This window comes from Buteo buteo, chromosome 12 (assembly GCF_964188355.1).
Source record: "Buteo buteo chromosome 12, bButBut1.hap1.1, whole genome shotgun sequence".
Lineage (NCBI taxonomy): Eukaryota > Metazoa > Chordata > Aves > Accipitriformes > Accipitridae > Buteo > Buteo buteo.
This window is the reverse complement of record NC_134182.1, coordinates 23,278,407-23,298,232: the sequence shown is the minus strand read 5'-3', so window position 1 is coordinate 23,298,232 and position 19,826 is coordinate 23,278,407. Positions and strand designations below refer to the sequence as shown.

At 46.7% G+C, this 19,826-nt stretch overlaps 3 protein-coding genes across 3 annotated transcripts in view; all 3 read left to right on the top strand.

Moving 5' to 3' along the window:
* The window catches only part of LOC142038058 (protein ELYS-like), a 49,110-nt gene extending 47,302 nt beyond the window's left edge, over nucleotides 1-1,808 (top strand). The window contains exon 36 of the mRNA XM_075043051.1: nucleotides 431-1,808. Coding sequence (XP_074899152.1) covers nucleotides 431-623 — 193 coding nt within the window. The 3' untranslated portion in view covers nucleotides 624-1,808. The remainder of the gene's footprint in view (nucleotides 1-430) is intronic.
* Nucleotides 1,809-8,022: 6,214 nt separating this feature from the next.
* Nucleotides 8,023-14,473, top strand: LOC142038057 (kinesin-like protein KIF28P). The gene is made up of 4 exons (XM_075043050.1): nucleotides 8,023-10,933; nucleotides 12,330-12,448; nucleotides 12,778-12,889; nucleotides 14,091-14,473. Exons 1-4 carry the CDS (start codon nucleotides 10,838-10,840, stop codon nucleotides 14,184-14,186), a joined length of 423 nt encoding a protein of 140 aa, XP_074899151.1. The 5' UTR covers nucleotides 8,023-10,837; the 3' UTR covers nucleotides 14,187-14,473.
* An 868-nt stretch (nucleotides 14,474-15,341) lies between these two features.
* Nucleotides 15,342-19,826, top strand: part of LOC142038056 (protein ELYS-like) — a 44,538-nt gene continuing 40,053 nt past the window's right edge. Inside the window, exons 1-2 of the mRNA XM_075043049.1 lie at nucleotides 15,342-15,764; nucleotides 15,911-16,063. The gene's annotated coding sequence lies outside the window, so the exon portion shown is untranslated. The remainder of the gene's footprint in view (nucleotides 15,765-15,910; nucleotides 16,064-19,826) is intronic.

Below are 19,826 nucleotides of genomic sequence, written 5' to 3'. Positions count from 1 at the left end.
GGATACTAATCTTTGCAATGATGGCGTGCTCTTACGCTATCTTATTCCACCTTATGAAGCCACACACTTATGCTCTTTTGTTCCCCATACAAGGCAAGAGAGGGTCAGACAATGAGTAGAGAGAACTCCTTGTCTCCGGACATGTTCTCTGGTTCCTTCTGGAAAACTGTTTGAGGGCATTTGCCTCTTAAAAGCTGGGGTGGGGGCCTCTAAAAGCTTGTATGAATAGCGACTGAGAATGCTTGGGACAGTTGGTAAGGAATGAAAGCAAACAGATGCTTATTTATGCACTTTTTCTGCCTTGATCCTGTCTACAAAGAAGCCCATAAATAATCCTTTGGCATGGATTTTGTAATTCCATGGAGTTTTTTTCCTCTACTAAATACTGTTGGTAATAAAAAATCAATTTGATACTTCTCTTTCTTATCAGAACCACAAGAAAAGAAGGTTCTTGGTCACCTCCACCAGTGGAAATAAAATTCATCTCTCCTTTTGGAAGTCCAGTGGATGGAACAAAAAGCAAGCAGCAAGAAACCGCAGATGTGGCAGAGAAGATGCTACGAAAGAACAAAAAAAGACTGTCTAATTTTCCAAAGCCAGTTGGGCGCCGGAAGATGCTGTAACTGTTTTTTAAGTTTATACTGTACACCACTGTTTGTAAAGTCATCAAAATTGTGGGGGTTAGTAAAAAGAAAAAAAAATCACCTAATTTGGAAGAGATAATTTATATAAATTATTGTAAAATTTCATAAACAAATGGTCTTCAGTAAGTAACTCCATATGGAGTGTGATTTCTTCAGTCAATGCAGTTTTCTATTTTATATTAAGACTTCATACATTTATATAATATGTAAATACAGCTTATTTTAGGAATGTTAAATAAAAATGTATACTTCACAATATGCTTACTGTCTGATAGCTTTTTGAGGGAATAGTGGGTTGAATGGCCTGTATTGCTCAGAAATTTTAATGTTGGTTTGCAAGAGTTGCAGATGCTCAAAAGTGAGGCCAAAAGCTTCACTTAGAATTCCTATAACAAGTAAACATTTAAAACATACTAGTTTAAATTTTATATATGATGTTTGACCTTCTGGCACAAATAAATGGGCTCACAATACAAACTGGTAGTTCTTTACATTCACAGTTAAGTTGTACTGTGTTGAAGTCAGAATGTAAACAGTTATATTTTAAGCTGTGCAATATTTTTTGTATTTGTCTTAAACTTTGGGAAAGCTGCTCTTTAGTTCATAAAACTAGATTGCACCTCAGATACTTCACTATTTTTTACAGTTTGTTGTCAGCAAAAAATTAACTCTATAGGTGTGATGCTTACAATAGCATATCAAATTTAAAGGGATATCACCCACATAGTTTGAAATTTGAGCCAAAACTATTTTCATAAGGTTAATAGGAGTGCTACTATAACTGAAATAATTATTGTCTGTAAACATATTTTGCAGTATTTGAACCCTGCATATCACAACACTGAAAACCTGATGGTAAAGCTAACATAATAGTCTGAAAAAGGTACCAAAATGTACAGAAATCTTACATACGAACCATATTTTTTTTTAAATTATTACATTAATAATCTTGGGTTATGGACTAAATGTCCCTATAAAGCTTCAATTTGTAAAAATAAATTAAAAAACCCTATTCTTTTAAAAGCAGACATGGAAGTACTATTTTGATGTGCAGTCTTTTAGACAATGGATTATTTTTCTGTATGTTAATTTATATATGGTTGCAACTTTTAAGATTACAGAATGGTTGAACCTGACATTAAACTTTTCAGTTAGTAAAAACTACTACAGTTACTCTAAGAAATAATTTATTGCTTAACTGATACCTTGTGCATCATGACTGAATGTATTAGTAACAGACTAAACTTATAAAAGAGTTTCTTCTGGGGCCATGATTTTTCTAACTCAAAACAGGTCATTCTGGAGAAGCAGTTGCATGCACTTGGATATTTTTGTCCTTGAGAGTATTCATGTCTGAATGAAAGCTTAAAAAAAATGCCAAATGCTGACAGCGTGAAAGTGGCAGTTTCAGTGAGACCTTTCAGTCAGGTTAGTAATCATTTACTCTGAATATTTTGTACTTGAACTACAATATAAATATGGTTAAGGGAGGGGGGGAAGTTCTAGCAATATTTTTTTAAATTCACATTTTACAGAAATGCAGTGAATAGCTCAGAAAATTGAGCAAAAGATCAAACTTTCAAAACTGGAATAGAAAATGGATGTCAAATCTGAATATATGTTTTGTGTAGTGCACAAGTGTATTTATAAAATGCTCCGATTCCTGATCAAATAGAATTGACTGATGAAATACTAGTGAAGATTGCTTAATAGGGTTTTAACATGTTTCTGTCATTTAAACTTGCATTATATTTTTTTAGTGTGACAATCAATTAGAACAAATGAAAACATGATATTAACTAATTTTAGTAATAATTTGTAGTAATTTTTAGCCTCTTTATTTTATAACCAGCTCAGCTGAATTATCCTCATTTGGCAGTGCTTTGGAGAAAAAAAGAAAGCAATAGTAATAACAAGAAAATTGGCATGAGATTTAATAACTTTCTAAAGGTTTGTAATCGTCTAGTAATTTTTTACTTTAAGGGAGTTTTAATCCAATTATGTGTAAAAATGTTTTCCTCCTTTTTTTTTCAGTTACTTAGATTCAATGCACAGATCTTGGGTGCTAACCAGTTTCCCCAGGGGGCAGTTTAAAAAGAATAGGAGCATAAGCGTAATGTGTAATAAGAAATGGGTTTTCAGAGAATTGAAGGACATAGAAAGAAAAGAAGGCAAAATAAGGTACTGGGATTTTTTATTTAGAGTCTGAGAAAAGGAAAAGAAACTAGCTAACAACGTCAAGATGGCAACTCAAGGATGGGTTTATAATGAAGTGGAGAAAATAGATTTTACTTGGGTGTTTTTTGTGTAGGCTTGCTCTAAGTATGTGAAGGATAGAGTGGAAAAGATCATTTCAACAAGGGTGAGGAAGAGCCAGTGCATGGGCAGTTACTTCTTAACAGGATGAATTGCGAAGGAGACTGCCTTTTAAAAGATTAAAATGGCATGGAGGTGAGGGGCGGAGCAGGCTAGGAGTCTTAACAGAGAATTGCAGGTGTTTGCATATGTATTCATGGTGCCAGAGAAGGGCATGAGGGGCCCGTGAAAGAAAGAGGTGTGATGCATCATTGTAGTGGATGCATGCAGAAGGCTATAGGGGCACAGAGCAGCAATTCCCTTGTGAGCAAGATGAGAATTGCCCAGGAGCTACTCGGTACAGTTGTTCACTAAATAGAGCAATTCTGAAGTTTTTCTGTAAGAAAGTTAATTGCTTGAGAGGTGTGTGTTTTTCTCCCCCTAAACAAAAGCTAGAATTTCTCATGAGTGTTTTGATGCATCTGCTTTGATCCAATGTCAGATGGCTAAAAGCTGAAGCTAAAATGTGCATCTATACATTTGGGGTTGTAACCCCAGAGAAAATTCTGCTGGAAGGTTGACTGCCTTGGGACAGCAGACTTTCTCATCTTTCAGAAAGAATAAACGTAAGTGTAATGGCAGTTTTATTTCCAGGAAACACATAGTAGGAGGTGTTAGTGAAGGGAGAATGAACATTAGTAAGATTAAGGGCTGTTTTAGTAGGGAATTTGTCAAGAAAAGAAATGTTTTGGTAGAAATGGTTCTCTGAGTCAACTCAGAGAGTTATCACAAATAAGACTTTTTTTTCTTCAAATGTTTAGAAGGCAGGGCTGATGAAAGTATTCATTCCAGGTTATAACATGAAGGAAAATGAAAGCAAATCTATTTTACTTTCGATAGACACTCGGTGCTAAAAGCATTAACTGATTCATGTTGACTTAGTTTATTTGCCTTAATATTTGTATATGCCCAGTGTTCAATTAAAGGTGCAGATAACTAATTTAATCCCCCATCAGAACTTCCTCTCATGGAAGACTTCCCTCAGGGTTGTCAGCACAATAAATGTATTTGCTGGAATTTCATCGGTTCCCATGTAACTAATCAGAAATAGCCTAGGTGTTGATTTCTGGTGGGGAAAAAAACAAGCTACAGGCAGAAACCAGTCCATAGTTTCTTGTGAGTTGTTAGGCAATGCTTATAACCTATTAGTCTAGGCCAATCTGAAAATACGAAGAGAGAATAGGATTTCAAGTAATAAGACAGCATTTGTTTCCTATTCTGTTTGTACTTTTGTCTTCTATGCAAAACTTCCAGGTTTCCATTCCAGGAATGCTTTTTTCACCAAAGCAGTCAAGATCATGAGTGTCTTTGATATGCCTGGAGATAAATGTACCGCGGTTCCTTTTGAATTAAAGCTGTTCCTAAAATAAAATGCATTTTCCAATGCACTGTGCTGTGTGGATGACCCATCTGTGAGGTAGAGGGAAAAATGCAAGTTACGGTCACTGATGTGCCTGTTCGTTCAGGTCACTCACTCCTTGGCTGTGACTCTGACCTGGCAAGGTCCAAGAGCAGGCTTATCCCACAGCAGTCATTGGTGTGGTGTGCATTGCTGTTGCACTTGGTTTAAATCCAGACTAAACCGTGAATTCTTAGTGAATGATTGATTGCTTGTATTTTGATACTACGACTGCAACTTCAATACACAGAGAGAGAAAGGTGAGGAGGTAGGTGTGTGGTTTCTATGAGCACCAACAGCACAAGCATATATGCCCCTAGGAATCTCCAGGGCACAGGAAAACCTGTACTTTTGATCTGGCCTTTTGGCCGCAAAGAGTGGCTTCCTAGAGGGCGAGAATGGTATGCTCACCTTGGCAGGATCCAAGAGGTACGCAGGCCAGGTAATGTTTTACTGAAAGAACCAACAAAAAGCAGTTTTCGCGGTGGTAGGCTGGTCAGTTTGTTTATCTCCCATTATTAACTTTCAGGTAAGTGTAATGCAAATGACTGGCATTTATCAGTTTACTGGTTTGAAGCATTATCTAGATTTTGTCTACATTTCTGTCGTCCTGAAACTCAGTATTATGTTCAAGTTTTTGAATCTTGATTCCTTATTTAAACTATTAGTGGGGGCACTCCCACCTGTGGCAGTACATATCCCCCCCCAATCCTGCCAGCCAGAAATGAAGCTTCTCCAGGAAGGGAGAAGGGGAAGGAAACCCTGGAGCCCGCAGGTTGAAATTTGAACTGGCCAGTCGAGATGAGCCCCTTGGGCTGGGGTACCGCCTGAGGTAACTCCTCGAGGGAGAAAGCTCTCAGCTTTTAGGTGAGTGATACGTGCGTTTTGAGCCATCACTTTAATTCTTGGGGATGCTTAAGTCGGCCGTGTAGCATTAATTCTCTTTACATCTGTATTGGTTTTATGTGGCAAGGTTTTGGTAGCGGGGGGGGTTACAGGGGTGGCTTCTGTAAGAAGCTGCTGGAAGCTTCCCCTGTGTTCGAGAGAGAGCGAGCCCATACCAGTCGGCTCTGAGACGGACCCGCCGCCGGCCAAGGCCGAGCCAATCAGTGATAGTGGTAACGCCTCTGTGATAACATTTTTAAGAAGGAAAAAAAAGTTGGGAGAGTGAGAAACAGCTGCTGGAGAGAGGAGTGAGAACATGTAAGAGAAACAAGCCTGCGGACACCAAGGTCAGTGAAGAAGGAGGGGGAGGAGATGCTCCAGGCGCCGGAGTGAAGATTCACCTGCAGCCCGTGGTGAAGACCCTGGTGAGGCAGGCTGTCCCCCTGCAGTCCAGGGAGGTCCACGGTGGAGCAGATCTCCACCTGCAGCCCGTGGAGGACCCCACGCTGGAGCAGGTGGGTTCCCGAAGGAGGCTGTGACCCCGTGGGAACCCCGCGGTGGAGCAGGTTGCTGGCAGGACCTGCGGATCTGCGGAGAGAGGAGCCCATGGAGCAGGTTTTCTGGCAGGACTTGTGACCCCGTGGGGGACTGTCCTGGTTTCAGCTGGGATAGAATTAACTGTCTTCCTAGTAGCTGGTACAGTGCTATGTTTTGAGTTCAGTATGTGAAGAATGCTGATAACACTGATGTTTTCGGTTGTTGCTCAGTAGTGTTTAGACTATAGTCAAGGATTTTTCAGCTTCTCATGCCCAGCCAGGGCACCTGACCCAAACTGGCCAACAGTGTATTCCATACCATGTGACGTCCCATCTAGTTTAGGAACTAGGAAGGGGGGGGCAGGGATTTTTTTTTTTTGGCCGCTCGGGGACGGGCTGGGTGTCGGTCGGCGGGTGGTGAGCAATTGCCCTGCGCATCATTTGTACATTTCAATCCTTTTATTACTACTGCTGTCATTTTGTTAGTGTTATCATTATCATTATTAGTTTCTCCTTTTCTGTTCTATTAAACCGTTCTTATCTCAACCCAGGAGTTTTACTTCTTTTCCTGATTTTCTCCCCCATCCCACTGGGTGGGGGGGGAGTGAGTGAGCGGCTGCGTGGTGCTTGGTTGCTGGCTGGGGTTAAACCACGACAGGGACCCGCGCTGGAGCAGTGTGCTCCTGAAGGACTGCACACTGTGGAAAGGACCCACGCTGGAGCAGTTCGTGAAGAACTGCAGCCCGTGGGAATGGCCCACGTTGGAGACGTTCGTGGAGGACTGTCTCCCGTGGGTGGGACCCCACGCTGGAGCTGGGGAAGAGTGTGATGAGCCCTCACCCTGAGGAGGTGAAGCGGCAGAAAATAACATGTGATGACCGTAAACCCCATCCCTGTCCCCCTTGTGCCGCTGGGGGGCTTGGTGGAGAAATCCGGGAGTGAAGTTGTGCCCGGGAAGAAGGGGAGGGGTGGTGGGAAGGTGTTCTGAGATTTCGTTTTATTTCTCATTACCTTACCCTGGCTGATTTGTAATAAATTGAGCTAATTTTCCCTAAGCTGAGTCTGTTTTGCCCGTGACGGTAATTAGTGAATGATCTCTCCTGTCCATATCTGCTCACGAGCCTTTTGTTATATTTTCTCTCCCCTGTCCAGCTGAGGAGGGGGGAGTGATAGAACGGCTTTGGTGGGCACCTGGCATCCAGCCAGGGTCAACCCATCACAACATCATTGAGCCTGTGGTTTTATAAAATGTTACTGGACTTCTAACTTTTGCTGAAGAATAAATCTGAGTTTTAACACCTGTTTGATTTGGTTAGTTGTGCATCTGTAACACCACCGGACAGCAGTGCTTGTGTATGCATTTGCTTGCTCATCTATGAAGAGGACGGACTTGATTTTTTTTTTAGAGAGAGAGGTCTTTTGTGATCGTGGTCGAGGAGTGCTGGAGAACGCCTGGCAAGGTTACAACGCTCCCCTGCTGGCGTATGGTCAGACGGGCTCAGGGAAGAGCTATTTGATGATCAGCTGCGGTGCAAACAGCGGCCTTGTGCCCGTTGTGTGTGTGGAGAGGTAGCTCTTCAAAGTGACCCAGAATCAGGAAAAGAACAAGCAGTACCAGGTGGGATTAGCACCAAGTGTCAGTTATTTCCCAGGTCTTGCCAGGCTGCACTTTAAAAGACTCAGTTAACATCAAATTAGCAAAAATAGAAACCGGGAGTATATGGAGCGACTTACAGCACAAGCCACAGTGGATCCTATGAACTAGTGTTGAAAATAAGTTGATGTAGTACAGCTAGATTTACAGATAAACCCTAAAATGATGATTTGTCACAGGTGTAATTAATTGATCCCTCACATGAGAACCCCAAAGGTCAGTTTGTAGTAAACCTTTTTTTAAGAACTGTTGAAACACTGATCTTCCCTTACCCACCGTAAAGTGAGCACATCTTTAATCTGCGCTATGCTTCCTAACTTCACTCTTGCACAGGGTATTCATGAGACGGTCTTCCCAGCACCTCAATAAAGAAAACGAATGCTTTCATCTGTATGCCTTTATAGGGTACAGAAGCTTTGTATTGCCACACCTCTGCTACACGGTACGAGCGATGTTTTTAGCTTTGCGGCGCAGCTTTCATAGCTGCTGGATGCTCCCGCGCCATCAAGTGGCCTTCTGCGCTTGTGGTCCGGTGGGTTCTAGCGCTGCTGTAAGCAGAAAGCTTCGCTCCCGTGACGGAGTGCCTTCTGTCTGCAAAAGTACCACCCCGGTTGCTGGAGGCTGCTTGTGATTTACTCCTCCCTTCAGAAAGAGCACGTTGTTTTCCCGAACCAGCCTCCCCAGCTCTGTGCCAGCAGAAATGACGCAGGGATGCCACTTGCGAACACGTCTCTGTTTTCCTCTGACGCCGTCCACTGTGCGCTCCTGTGAGAAACGCACACGGCAGTGACAACTCATTCCTCCCCATCTCGCTCGCCATAGCCACGGGGACATGCAAGCCCCTGTTTGGTGTGGATTTACTCCCGTTAGAGCCAGTTCTCGGGCAGAGGAAAAAAACCGTGTCCTGGACCTTTCTTGTTACTTTTAATGCGTAACCATGGTCTTGCTAGTAGGGAACAGGTTTCTTTTTCAAGTTAGCGGATTTCGTACTGCGAAGCTTAACGGTTGATGCCAGAGCCTGCCAAGTGGTGGAAGGGATGGTACAGCTCTGCTCGCCCGGGGCTTCCTCCTTGCGGGCCGCAGGAGCCTGGCCTGGGGCACCCCAGGCCCGGGGGTGTCTCGGAGCCAGACCCGTGGATGTGGCCGCTGCTTTCCCGTTTGCAGGTTCGGCCAGTAGCGAGGCTGAGCGTGCACCACGCACATGCATGGCAACACCACGGCCGGCTACGCAGGCTGCCAGAGAATGGGCCGTGCCTTTGCCAGCCGCCATCTGGCACTAAGGCAACTCGCCGAAAGCCTCCTCCCCGGCTCGTTGCCGTCGAAGCTCACGGGTGACACCAGAGGCATGCTGTCACCCTGCAGGTTCCCACGCGCGCCCACGTTTCCAGAGCCCCCGAAGATCAGCGCAGCCTCAAGCCCAGGTGCCGTCTGTGCCCCCACCCTGGGCTCCCTCACTCACCTCTGGCTGAGACACCGAGTCTCTCCAGAGAGGGCTTTTCCTCCCGCTCGCTGCCTAGCCCACCCCAAAGTCTGCCAGCAATGTACACGTGCACCTAGGGCTAGGGGAAAATACAATCACCTGCTCCCTCCCCTCGCTGGCACCTCGGACGCCTGCGCCGCGTGACTGTGGTCCCCCGTCCAGCCGCTGGCACCGAGACCCTCACCGCCCCGCTTGCTGACACCGCAGACACACGCGCCTCTGTCACCCGTGACCTGACTTCGGTTGCTGACGCTTAACCGTGACCCGTGGTCCCACCAGTTGCTGGCACGGGGACCCTCATGCGATCTGACCGCCATGATGTAGCATAGCAGATGCTCTCACGTCACACGTACCCTTACGCAGGTAATACGTATGGCTGGAGCTGTTCATCCAGAAATCGGAACCATTGGCTTTTTCTTTCTTAAAACAGCCTCGAAAATAAGTACTGGTTGAACCACCGTGCCCAGCTATCAGAAATTAACATTTGCCCTTCTTGAATTTTCTGCATAGCTGTCTAGATGCTGCACAACTTAATTTCTAAGTAAAATGCGTTATTGAAATGTACCTTAGGATGGCGTCTACCTAGACGGCGATAAGGATTATGCACGTGAGAGTAGGTTGAAGAAATGCTGGAGAAGAAAGAGAGTGGGGATGAATGAAACAGTATGGATCTGATAAATAACTGCATGAAGTAAGCTTTTGTAATGGTTTGGGATGAAGGCAAGTTTTGATCTGTGTAACCTGTGTTATTTTTACAGCGGGATGACACTCTGTGAAGCTGGTGGGTTTTTTCCCAAACACGTGTTACCTTCTAGTTACTTCTCGTCTTTACAGATTACTTCCAGTATGCTGGGAACTTCTAACCAACAGGTGACGAACTCGCTTTGTTTCAGTATTAACAAACCTTAGTTTTCTGTGTACATTTCTTTCTTTTGTTTTTGCCTATTGCAATTGGAAAGTCATCCGTTCTGCTATCTTAACATGACCCTTCTGGGCACGTTGGCTGAAGTGTGTGGGTGCTATCTGGACCTAGCAGCACCTTTTTGCTGCTTTTTGCTGCCCGGCTGCTCTGCCGTACCAGTGGCCAAGCTGTTTCATCCCTTGTAGTACTTTTCTTCTTTCTCCTTTCTGTATTTTGCTCCTTGGTGAAGAAGAAGGGGGTTAAGAAGAAAGTTAGCATTTTTATCTGCTCTCTTTCCCCGATGCTCCTCGTCTTGTTAGTCTCTGACGTTGGCAGACACGGGACTCGTTGCTAATTGGAAATGGGTAATCTGTTTCTCCTGAGCTGGGAGGGGATTTTGAAGATGGTGTGTGTGTCAGAGCACTGAATTTTTAGCTGTCCTTCTAAGGTTTATGCAGTTTGCCACTTGCCTGTGAACTACTTTCCCCTGTACCTCCCTCCTCATTGGTCTGGAGCCACGTGGCCAATTTCAGACAGGTTTGATGCAGTGGGCAGGAAAAAAATAGGAAAAAAATGAGCACAGGGGAAGACAGACCTCATTCATTTTAGCGGCGCATGGAATAAGCTTGTTGAAACCCCTTATCTAATGGCGATGACAGAAGCAGAGGCAAATGACGCCTTTGTCCTGAATGTTGCAAACGTCTTAAGTCTACAGATGTGAGCTCTCGGTGTAGATTAAACTTACCGGGCAAGTGGAACTCTCCGGGAATGAATTTCGCGAACAACTACCCCGTGCTCCGCCGTAGTCGATCTTAATTTTTGTTCCATCCTTACTAAGCGTAACAATTTTTTTTCTGGTGCTGGTAACACATTTTGGCTCTCCAAAACCAGGAAGCCTGGTGGGCTCAAGATTAGAGAAGAGCAGCAGCAAGGTTTTTAAGTGGACGGTTTGAAGCTGGTGCCCTGTGGAGGTGGAGAGGTTAATGGAATGCGGGAAGAAGATGAGAAGAGCAGCTACGACTACCATGAATGCCACCAGCCGTGGGTCTCAGGGGGTCGTCACCATCCAGTTCGAACAGGTGTAGTGTGCAGGCACTGTTTCCGCCGTTCAGTATAGCTGTTTAGCACTCTGCATGAACTCAGTCCTCTTAGATGCACCGTCAGACGAACTCGTGGAAGTTCATGCAGACGCGAAACCCAGGGTGGCTCTGTTTTACCTAGACCCACCCTCGTTTATTGGCACCTCCACGACAGCGAGCAGATGAGAGCCTGTTGGGTTGCCTCACCCCGGGCTGCAGGGCCAGCCTTGCCAGCCCACCTTTTTGGCGCTTGCACGCTGTCCGCCGCCGCTGCTCTCGGAGCGGGGATCGCCGAAGGCAGAGGTGTCCGAAACCACTGCCTGCTTGCAGGTTGGCTCCGTATTTAAGATCCTCTGCGTGCCAAATATTACAGGCGGTCTTTGAAAATCTCTCGCTGGTGTCCAGAAATAACCTACGGCCACTGTTTCTCTCTGGCAGCTGCTGCTTGCCCGTCAGCGCTCTGCAGAACTCCTGGGCTCGCGCTAACAAGCAGCCCTGCAGCGAGCAAGCTCACAGGGCGCGGCACAAGCGCGGGGCAGTCTGCGGCACCTCCCCGACCCCGCGTGAGGGAAGGCCGCAGCGCGGCGGTGGCAGAGACGTGACCCCAGAGGGTCACCGTGGCCCGAATCCTGCTGTCCTCGCTGTGTGTGCCCCCGGCCAGGCGGAGGGGTGCTGGGTGACCGTGGTGCTGCTGCTGACGGGCGGCTGAACCACCTCAGAGCAGCCGGGCCGGGGGAGGCGACTGCTCGCGGCTCTGCTCCGGACAACGGGCCTTGCTCCTATCATCGCTCGCTCCCCCAACGTTTCCCCTCGGGAGACGGACACCAGAACTACCGTTTTTGCTGAAGTCCCCTGTCGACAGAGCTGGAGAGGGGTCTGCAGAGCCGCTTACGCAGGACGAGCCCGGGCTGGGGCTGGTTGAGGAGGAGGGGGCTCCGGCTGGCCCGGACGTGCGTGACCCGTCTCTGGAGCACAAGCGAGCTCAGCTCCCCACGGCTGCTCGCGCAGGCAGCTCCGAAAGCTGCTCAGCCCTGGCAGGCAGGGCCAGTCCCGGGCTCATCTGGGACGGGGATGGGAGGGAGACGTCGTCTTTGCAGCCGGGGGAGGTTGGGAGCCAGCGGTGCTTCCGTACCCCCTTTCTGCGGGTGCAGGGGATGAGCGGCTTTGTCTGCTGCTTCATCCTGAGAGGCGGTAGGTCGTTTGCTTTGAGGCACACCTTTGTGGTTCTCGTCTTTACAGCAATTCTTCCTAGGTCAGATGTTCCAAGAGCGGTAACTGTCGCAACCTATTTATTTCCTCTGCGTTTCTGCAGAGTATCGTTTTCTGTATCTTACTTCATAATGTCTGAGGGACGGATCTGGTAATTTTTCCTGCTGTTGATACCGTATTTTAACAGATTTTTCTCGACGAAGCCATCGCCAAACAGCCAGTTATAAATCTGGCGGACTTGGCAGGAAGCGAAAGGCAAAAATCCTCCTCTGAAGGATCTGAAGGAGACAGGTTGAAGGAAGGCAGGTGGGTAAATCTAAGTCTAACCACATTAGGAAATGTCACCAGCTGTTCTTCTTCCTCTTTTTTTTAAAAAAATCCTTCCCTGTGAAGTAAAAATTAAATTTCTGCAGGTGAAAAATAGTTTTCCCTCCATTCAGGATTCCTTGCCGTCTGGCTAATGAAGTTGCTTAAATGAATAAAGCCTGAGATGTCCACAAGCGCAAACATACTGAAGCCTGTGCCTAAGCATGAATATACGGCAGGTTCTAATCTGGTAGCCCCTTCCCCGCCGCCGGCCCCCCAGATTTGCTTTTCATAGTCATGCTTCTACTTTTCACTTTATTTTCCCTTAGTGCTCTGGCTGAGGTTGCTACAGGAAAGAGAGTGGTGCACATCCCATACAGGGACTTGGTCCTGACGAGACTCCTGCAGTCTGCTCAGGGGGGAAGGAGCAGGACCATCATGGTAAGTTGATTCTTGAATTTATAACCCGCTTTGCCCATTGAAATAGAATTGTGCAGCTCTGACATTGGTGAAAGTGAGTGTAGTTTAAAAGTTAAGCTTGCTTCCTGTGCAACACAAAGGGGAGAACCCTTCTGCTGGTCAAAAGCTTCTAGCCACTACTAAACGTGTTACTCAAATGGAGAGCACTTCTGTTTTCGGAACAGAAATGTGGCTGGCGCAAAATAGATATCTCTGTCTACATTAGAGATACAACCTCCGTTTCTTCTGAAAGAGTTTTCTGCATATCCGTAAAAATTTATCGACATATAGGTAAATGTAGCTATAAAACTCAAAGGCACCTGTTTTACATAAAACCCGTGTTCTCTACCTACCTAAAACTAGGCTGCATTATGAAACAAGTCCTTTTTTCCCTGACTTCTGAGATTATCGTTTGTGCTGTGCATCAGAGGTTGCATTCCTAAATGAGATGAAACTCCCCTAGGTTCTTCCTTGTCTCAGGTGAATTAACTGTATGCTCCAGCATCTTGGAAGAGGTATTTTTTTTAAAGGAAGTGCAATTAAATGAAAGGTGGAAGAATACGAACAGAAAATGTGCACATGTGAAAAGGTTGACTGTAAATGCTGATACTCTCAAAACAGCTTACCTGGGTTTCTTCAAATGCTAGCTTGCGTAATTCATCGGAGATGTTTTGAACAAATTGAAGGACAGATTCTTCAATTGCTACTTGTACAAAGACCATCAAAGTGGTTTTGCACCTTTTTTTTTTTCTTTTTTTTTTGCGTTGGTGCTAGCATTAAGGCAGAGTTAGCAGGATTCGAGCGCCTTCAGTATTAATTTTTGCAAAACCCACCTCTATCTTCTCATCTTTCTTTCTGTCTCATTTCTCTTCTGGCACAAGTGTTAGAAAGAGTTAATTTATGGCCAGATTGCTAAGACACCTGGGTTCTCCTTTTATATTTGGGGACTTAATGGTCTATCTTTCCACGTTAATCCCTGTCTGGTTTTTGGTAGCGTTTAAAACTATTTTAAAAACCCTCCTTCAAAATCTAATGTCACTTAATACTTTTCATATGCTTAGAGATTGCGGCCGTTGAGTCCAGCAGACATCTGTTACGAAGAAACTTTGTCAACCTTACGATATGCTGAAAGGTCCGCTTTCATAAGTTTTCCCTTTCTGGTCTTGGTGCACATTGCGGTCAGGTGCTGGGCAAAATGACAGAAGATACCAGTTCAACGGGACTGACAGCTCAGAAGGAAGAGAGGGTGAATCTGTCCATAGGCAGGGGCGGCACATGAAGAGCTTATTCTTTACCCTTATTAACGAACGGCATGTGTTTTTACAGGTAAGTTGTACGACAGAGGTAACTGTATTTCCTGAGGATTCCAGGTCTCCCTCATATGTGTGACTTAATTGAGCTTCTTTCCTGCCCTTTCTCTCCCAGTAACACAGCACCTCTAAAACTAAGCTGTAGTTTGGGGTCCCACAGCCCAACCGTGGTTGAAACGTAGAACATAGAAGTGATGCCTGCTGCCAGGCATTTGTCGTCTCTGCTTCCCAATCCCAGATCCCAGCGATAGTGCCACACAGAGCTATTCCTTCCTGCCCAGGAGCAGCTTGCTTTCCTGGCCACTTTCCCAGTCCGTCAGCTCCTTCTGGAGGAGAAGGTTCCCTCTCTGCTCCCCTTTGCTCTCCTCCTGCGCTTCCTGGGCCTCAGGACTGAAAACCGCTCTCTTTGCAGTCCTTTCAGGCAGGCTTTTGCTGGACTCCAGCACTAATGCCTTCTTATTCCCTCTCCCATAAAAAGGGGTCAGGCACTTACACCCCAGTCCGTTATCCCAAAGCGGGTGATGGCTCGGTGACCTTGTAGCCGCAGCAGCCTGGCTGTTCGCAGGTGTCAGGAGCAGAAGATTTAATGTCTCCAGCAGCAGTTCAGTCCTGCAGAGAGCTGAACTGCTTTCATGTGCCGATATGAACGCAGACCAACAAACTCCCCACGCCTGAGCCAGCTCCGTGCAGGGGCAGCTGGAGTTGTCCTTTGCCTGCCTACCTGCCGTACCCACACTTACAGTGGGTGAGGTGTGGTTTTGAAGTACCCCATCCCATATTGCCCTGCATACTAGAGGCAGAGCGGCTATGGCTCCATTGCTGCAAGTTAGGGTTAGCTGGAGAAGAGAAGGGTTTTCGTGGGCTGGCAGGGGCAAAACCAAACCGGGCTGTGATTGCTGGTAGCGGTACAGGAGAGGGCATCAGATGTTTCCACCGAAGGAGCAAAGTGGCTGTGAGACTTTTTCGCTTGTGAAGTTCCAGAGCTACATGGGATATTTCCGAACAGGGAAAAGAATAAAACAAAACCAAACCAAAAGTCACGTTTGATTGGAAACGTTGTCGTTTGCTGGGATTGTCTGGGTAACAGCTTCTTTTTTGTCTTTTATGTATTTTCATATTTAAAAGGACAAAACGGGTCAGGAACAAAGCAGTGGTAAATGCCAGTCCCAGTGAGAAGCTTCTAAGAGAACCAACCGCAGGCTGCAAATAACAAACTGTTGTGCAGACTGGCTGGGCTCGGGAGCACAGGGCGACCAATAGCCGATGGAACACGTACGTATTTCAGCATAAATACAGCTATGAATAGCAAGCAGATTTTGACTTCCCAAAACATTCTCAGGAGGCATTTTTGGTAATCTGTAACACCGAAGAAGTACGGTGGGAATGGAGCTGAGGAGGATTCGCGGGGGTTGGCTCCTGTGCACGCTCTGGGCACTGTGTTTTGTTGATCACCTTCTGGTTAGATGAGGACAAGGAAGATGGCAGCTTTCATTTCCAGTTCAGGATGCTGACAGCAGCAACAAACATCTCGGCTGTTCCACAGCGAGGTGGGTTTGTGTCCCCACGTGCCGTACGGTCCCCAGGAGGTTTGGGTTGGAAGGGCTTGCTCTGCAAGAGGCCAGACCGCCTCCCACTGCATGGCTTCCTCGCTGCTGGTCCTCGTCTCTCACGGGGTTTGATATTTTACACATAGGTACCCTGGTTAAAGCTGTCTTGCTGTTCACAAGAGGTGTGGTTTTTGCTGGCTGAGAACAAGTGGCAGATCTGGAGCACGCAGGCGACGTGGGAGTCCTGGCTGGAGGAAGCCCAGAAGGAGTGGGAGCACCAGCACACTGCAGTGGCTCAGGCGAGTTTCCCAGTAATGGGCATCGCGGCCAGATACCTTAACCTCTGCTCTTCTGCTTCTGATGTTTTCCCCTTCTTGTCATCTTTAAGACTCGTTGCTCACACACTTCTGTGCCAGCAATGCCCCGATGAGACCCTCCAGGGGCTTTTCAGCCTGGGTAAACTGGCAATAACGTAGCCCTGGGTTACGGGTCCACAACATAATAGCAAATCTCTCATGAGCTCAGATAACAGCATATTCTGTCTACTTCTAAGTACCTTACGGTTTCTTGGTTTCATTTTGTAGTTGTGAGAAATCATGACTGAAATAAAAGATGCCAGTGAATGTACCGAGCCGTGTCAAAGCAGCTCAGGCTTGGGTCACTTCAAAGTCCTTGACAGGGAGAACCAGAGGTTTTCCCTTTAAAACCAGTCATGAGATGAACACCCTAGAACTTGGGGCAGATGTGTTCTTTGCACTTTCTGAAAAAAACCCAAAAAACAAACCAAACCCCCCCAAACAAACCCCCCAAACCCAACACCCCCTCCCCCCCCTTTTAGTTTTGGGCATGTTTCTGAAAGCAACCAATGTTCACATGACTTATTTAGCCAGCCAGAAGCATTTCAGTAGGAGGCTGTGGCGGTGCGTGAGAGCCAAGGAGTGCATGACGGGCTGCTCTGGGAAAGAAGGGGCCTGATGGTGACTTGATGAATAAGTCGTTCAAGGCACACCTTCACTGAAAGGCCATACGCTGCTCCCCTCCCAGCTGCTTCTCACGAACCATTTTATTGCTTCAACATGGGTAACTGCCAAACAGAGGAGCTGGGAAATCGGCTCTCTGCATAGAGCGGCGATCGATTGCGGGAAGAGGGCTGGGTTTGATGGGGAGAGCAGAGCTTTACAGGAATCCCGCGCGTTTTGTGGGGGTCTCTTGATTTTTGCATGAAGCCTGCATCACGCAGCAAAGTTGCTGACTTAAACAAAAGTGCTTCATTTCTTCCTGACTCGAGGTCTGGAGCTTCTGCCAATAGAAGGAAGCGTGGAGTCAGTCTTTCAGCTCTAGTAATTGCTTGCTGATGGTGTTTGGTAAAACTAGGGGACATTCAGGGGCTGAATTCTGTCGGGAATGCTGAACCCCGTGTAGGGTGTACGGCTAAACGTGGTAGTTCAAGTGCCGCCTTAGGCCCATCGGTCTGGATGATGGCATCAGTCTTGGCTGGCAGCTGTCACAGGTGTTTGGGCACACAGGACAGTACCCTGTTCTGCTGAGGACAGCTCCTCATCCACTTACTGCATCGGCTCGTTTTCCTGCATTGATTTGCCCGGGGTTTGCTTTTTTAAGACGGTGAAATGAACTTAATCGGGCTTCTATTAGTTTTGAGTCTTCTCCCCAGCAAGCTGTTGGATACAGTTTTAGAGAAGTAATGGTGACAAGCCTTTGCTGGTGTGGTATTTTTTCACCTGTGTGGTGGAGAGAATACTTAAATTGGTAGGAGAGAGTCACCAAAAGCCTGGGCCTGTTGCACGTGTTGCCAATGTTTTTGCGGTTCAGCTTGTCAGGTTGCTGTTTGTCCAAGTACGTTTCAGAGCTGGATACTCAGAAGCCGTCTGGACGTGGTGCTGGGCAGGCTGCTCTAGGTGAGCCTGCTTGAGCAGGGGCTTGGACCAGATGACCTCCAGTGATTCTGGAAGGCCGCCTGCTTCCAGAAGAGAACTTCTGGTAGTTCTCTTCCTTGTGATTCTGTGATTCTAGAATTTGTGCTGGGAGGGGCAGGCACCGAGGCGATGGCACACCGGTGTGGTATGCTGGAAATGTCAGCTGCTGTCTCCCTCTCTTAGGAAGGCTGCGCGTGTGTTCTGTACTGAGACACTTAGCGCCTATGTCTGTCTGTCCAGGTACGCCAAGCAATGTAAAAAGAGCGTAAGTTCAGAAGGGACTTTAGGAACTTTTGCTAGCTTAGCCACGTTAGACAGGGGCTGCGACTCTTGAATGAAAGTATGGTCGTGTTAGAGAATAACCATAGGAGGTGGCTGGGTAAACTGGCTCCAGTGTCAAATTCTGAGCTGTGTTGGTTTTGTTTGTGTTTTCCTTTGAAGGGAAGTCAAATCTATGGTCTTAGCTGTTGGGGGTTGTTGGGCTAGAGAGCTGAAATTCTTCCTTCTCCTTGCCTTCTGCTGTAGGTTTGGGCTTGTGGAGCATCCGCACAAACTCTGCAAGAGAATCTGTAGGCTGCGCTTGAGTGAAATAAGCCTGGCTGTGGAGTTCCGATACAGACCGTCTCTGTTATGCTAGTGGCTTTTTAGACTAGAACTTAGGCTTTGGATGAAATGTAGGGTGGTTGCCTAAAGCATCGGGGCGGGGGGGGTGTTTCTGCCTAAGTGGGAAAGAAATGACCCGGTGGTACTCACAAAGTCACCTGCTAACTCACTCACTAAATCCTCTTTCGGCTGGAGTAAAATATGGCAAAGCGCAAATTCACTGAACCCGACTGCTAAGGTGCAGAAAGTGTCTTTTCCATCCACTGCTCCTCCAGCGCTTGTGAGCTGCCTCCTGCTTTTCTGGGGAAAATGTCATTGAACCAGTCGTTAATAATAATTCAAAAAATTCTGTCATTGTCATCTTTAGCTGTTATTCAACAAAGTGGATGCTGGTTTTCTCAAAAGGACTTAGTTTTTCTTCCATTTCTTCTTCTTTGGCTTCTTCCCACTCTGTGTCCTGTTTCCTTGGAAAATGTGACCTGAATCGTGTCGCACGCTGTTGTCCGTTCTCTGATCACCAGGTAGCGCTTCCCTGAAATCGCTTTAGCTTCCACGTCTGGCTGAATGAAAGAATGACGCCTGTCAGCTGCAGCCTTTCTCAGTGAGACAGTGAGTCTCTACGCGCACGAGGGAGTTAAAAGTTGACTGACTGTGTCTCGGGTGGTGTCCTTTCTAAAAGGAAAGGGTTCTGCAGCTCTCCTTGCAAACTGCGTGTGTAGTTTCACACGTGTATGAGCTAGCGTAACGGCTTACTGCCACAAAATGGAGACGGACGAATTCCCTCTCCTTCTTCCCAACGCACTGTCCTGCCTCCTTCCTTGTGCCAACTTTCATGCTTGCTAGTTCTCTCTGCCAGCCAGTTTAACTCTCTAAGCTGGTGGAAAACTATCTACTTTTCTGGGTTCGTTTCCCATCTGCTTAGGCAGTTAACCTGGCTCGTAAAGTGCTCTAAAAAGTGCTCAAGTCAGTGCAAGGTAAGCCGCAGGAATACAGCAGTAGAACAAAGGAGCAGATGGAGAGATGGGAGGCGGCAGCAAGGCCTCTCTTCCGGCGGCAGTGAAGGCAACGTGTTTTGTGAAACCGTATCTTCAGCTGCGACTGAGCGTATTTTTAGCTTTTTCTTCAGTAAGCCTGTAACATTGTTGGCCTTTGATTTTCCTGGACTACCGTCAGTCAGAACTGACATCGCAGAACTCTGACTTGGCTGTATGTGATTCCACTTGAACATGTAATTTCTCTTTTTTTTTTTTTTTTTCCCCCTGGGGATTTTTAATCCAGAAATCTGTCATCAGTCTATGACTTGTGGCATGTTCCTTTCTTTGGAAACAGTTCATGGTGTTTAGAGGTCATAAGTAGCAAGGGTGAAGAAGAACGGTAATTTTGGCAACTTGTGCACAGACCACTTTGGTGTAGGATACAGCGGGGAGGTTGGATTCTGGCTTCCTCCTGAACATGGAGTAGCCTGTGGCGTTTTACACTGATCTGTTTTCTACCAGACAGAAGGAGGAATGTGACTGTAGTTGTT